We start from the raw sequence: 1758 nt of genomic DNA on the forward strand, positions 1-1758 counted from the left end.
CAATAAAGGATTAATGCCACCAGAGAACTCGGCCATAACATCTTTCAAAAGGTGACCGCCGCTTTGTGTATGCTTGCATACGGTATTCCGGTGGATCTCATTGGTGACCACTTGGCCATGGGTGAGAGTCAAGCCATCATGTGTGTCAAGCGCTTCGCAGTCGGAATTGTGCAAGTGTTTGGTTTAGAATATTTGAGAGCTTCCAATGCCGAAGACACCGCAAGGCTTTTGAAGATGAACAAAGCCCGCTGCTTCCCATGTATGCTTGGCCCAATAGATTGCATGCATTGAAGTTGGAAGAACTGTCCTAAGGCATGGCATGGACAATTCCACGACCAGAAAAGGGTTCCACTATAATCCTTGAAGCAGTGGCCGATCAGGAGACTTGGATTTGGCATGCTTTTTTCTGTATGCCTGGATCTTTGAATGACATCAACGTTCTTAATCGGTCACCACTCAGGAATAATATTGCAAATGGTGAAACTACACCGGGGGAGTTTGTAGGGCCATACATACAACTATGGCTACTGTCTTGCAGATGGCATCTATCCAAAGTGGCAAACATTTGCGAAGCCGGTGAAAAAACCGAAAGGTAAGAAAAATCTTGATTTCCACAATGCTCGGGCGGTGGGTAGGAAAGATGTGGAGAGAGCTTTCGGAATTTTACAAGCCCAATTTGCTATTGTGAGAGGTCCGACTAGATTTTGGAATCAAAAGATCCTTTAGTAGATCATATTGCAGGAATCCCAATTGGCGATATATAGATGATGGATGCATGCACACTACTATATAACATGCATGCATGGTAGCGGTAGAAAACCATTTCTCGCGGTGTTATCGTCTAGGCACGTAATCAACACGACGAGAAACGACGACCTTGCATAGAGAGCTGCTTGCTTGATTAATGATTAGCCGGTGCCGCCGAGCACGAACTTGAGCTTCTTGACCTGCGCGTCGTCGAGGAAGGTGACGGTCTCAACGACGGCGGACGGGAGGTTGTTGGCGAAGAGCGCGTAGTCGGTGATCTGCAGGCCAGGGTTGGGGCCGCTGAAGGCGACGAGGGCGACGGCCGGGGAGCTACCGCCGTTGTACTGGTAGTGGAGCAGGCCCTGGGGGAAGACCATGATGTCGCCCTTGTAGAGCGTCTTGGTGTAGACGGTGTTAGAGGAGGAGCTGATGAAGCCGGCGAGGATGGTGCCCTCCGTGACGAAGAGCAGCTCGGAGGCGGCCGGGTGGGTGTGCAGCCGCACGACGCCGCCGACGGCGATGTCGAGCCTGGCCGCGGAGATGCCGAGCCCGTTGACGCCGGGGAACTGGCCCACGAAGGCCTTGATGAGGTTGTTGGTGTTGCCGGCGGCGGCCAGGCCGTGGTAGTAGAAGTCGTCCGCCCCGACGCCCTTTTTGCACGGGTACCCTGCCGGCGTGTCGGGGCAGGCCAGGTCAGCCACGCAGAAGTCCTGGGTCAGGGCCAGGGCGGAGAAGGGCAGGGGGAGGAAGGAGACGAGCACTGCAGCGAGCAACATTGCGTTGGCCATTCTGGGCTAGCGTGCTCTGGGTGAATGTTGGGTACGTACTGTGTGTGCTCATTTGGTGTTTATATAGGCCATATGGTGATAAGGTAGGAGGCGCTTATAGACGGTAGAGGCGTACAGCTGGTACGTACAGTAGCAGGTTAAGACTCAGCCTATGCTATGCTAAGCTCTTTCCAAACAGTCGTAGAAAATAGGGCTTTTGTTCGGGCTTGACCAGCCCATTAGT

The 1758-nt window shown here is 53.0% G+C and overlaps 1 protein-coding gene across 1 annotated transcript; it reads right to left on the reverse strand.

Annotated features, from left to right (window-relative positions):
- Positions 1-901: 901 nt before the first annotated feature.
- On the reverse strand, positions 902-1535 carry LOC123048523 (germin-like protein 8-14). The gene has a single exon (XM_044471608.1). It carries the CDS (start codon positions 1533-1535, stop codon positions 909-911), a length of 627 nt encoding a protein of 208 aa, XP_044327543.1. The 3' UTR covers positions 902-908.
- Between the last annotated feature and the right edge of the window lie 223 nt (positions 1536-1758).

This window comes from Triticum aestivum, chromosome 2D, assembly GCF_018294505.1.
Source record: "Triticum aestivum cultivar Chinese Spring chromosome 2D, IWGSC CS RefSeq v2.1, whole genome shotgun sequence".
NCBI classification, from domain to species: domain Eukaryota; kingdom Viridiplantae; phylum Streptophyta; class Magnoliopsida; order Poales; family Poaceae; genus Triticum; species Triticum aestivum.

What these genes read in the sequence shown, in the direction of transcription:
- LOC123048523 (XM_044471608.1), bottom strand. Translation starts at nt 1,535, where the DNA reads ATGGCCAACGCAATGTTGCTCGCTGCAGTGCTCGTCTCCTTCCTCCCC.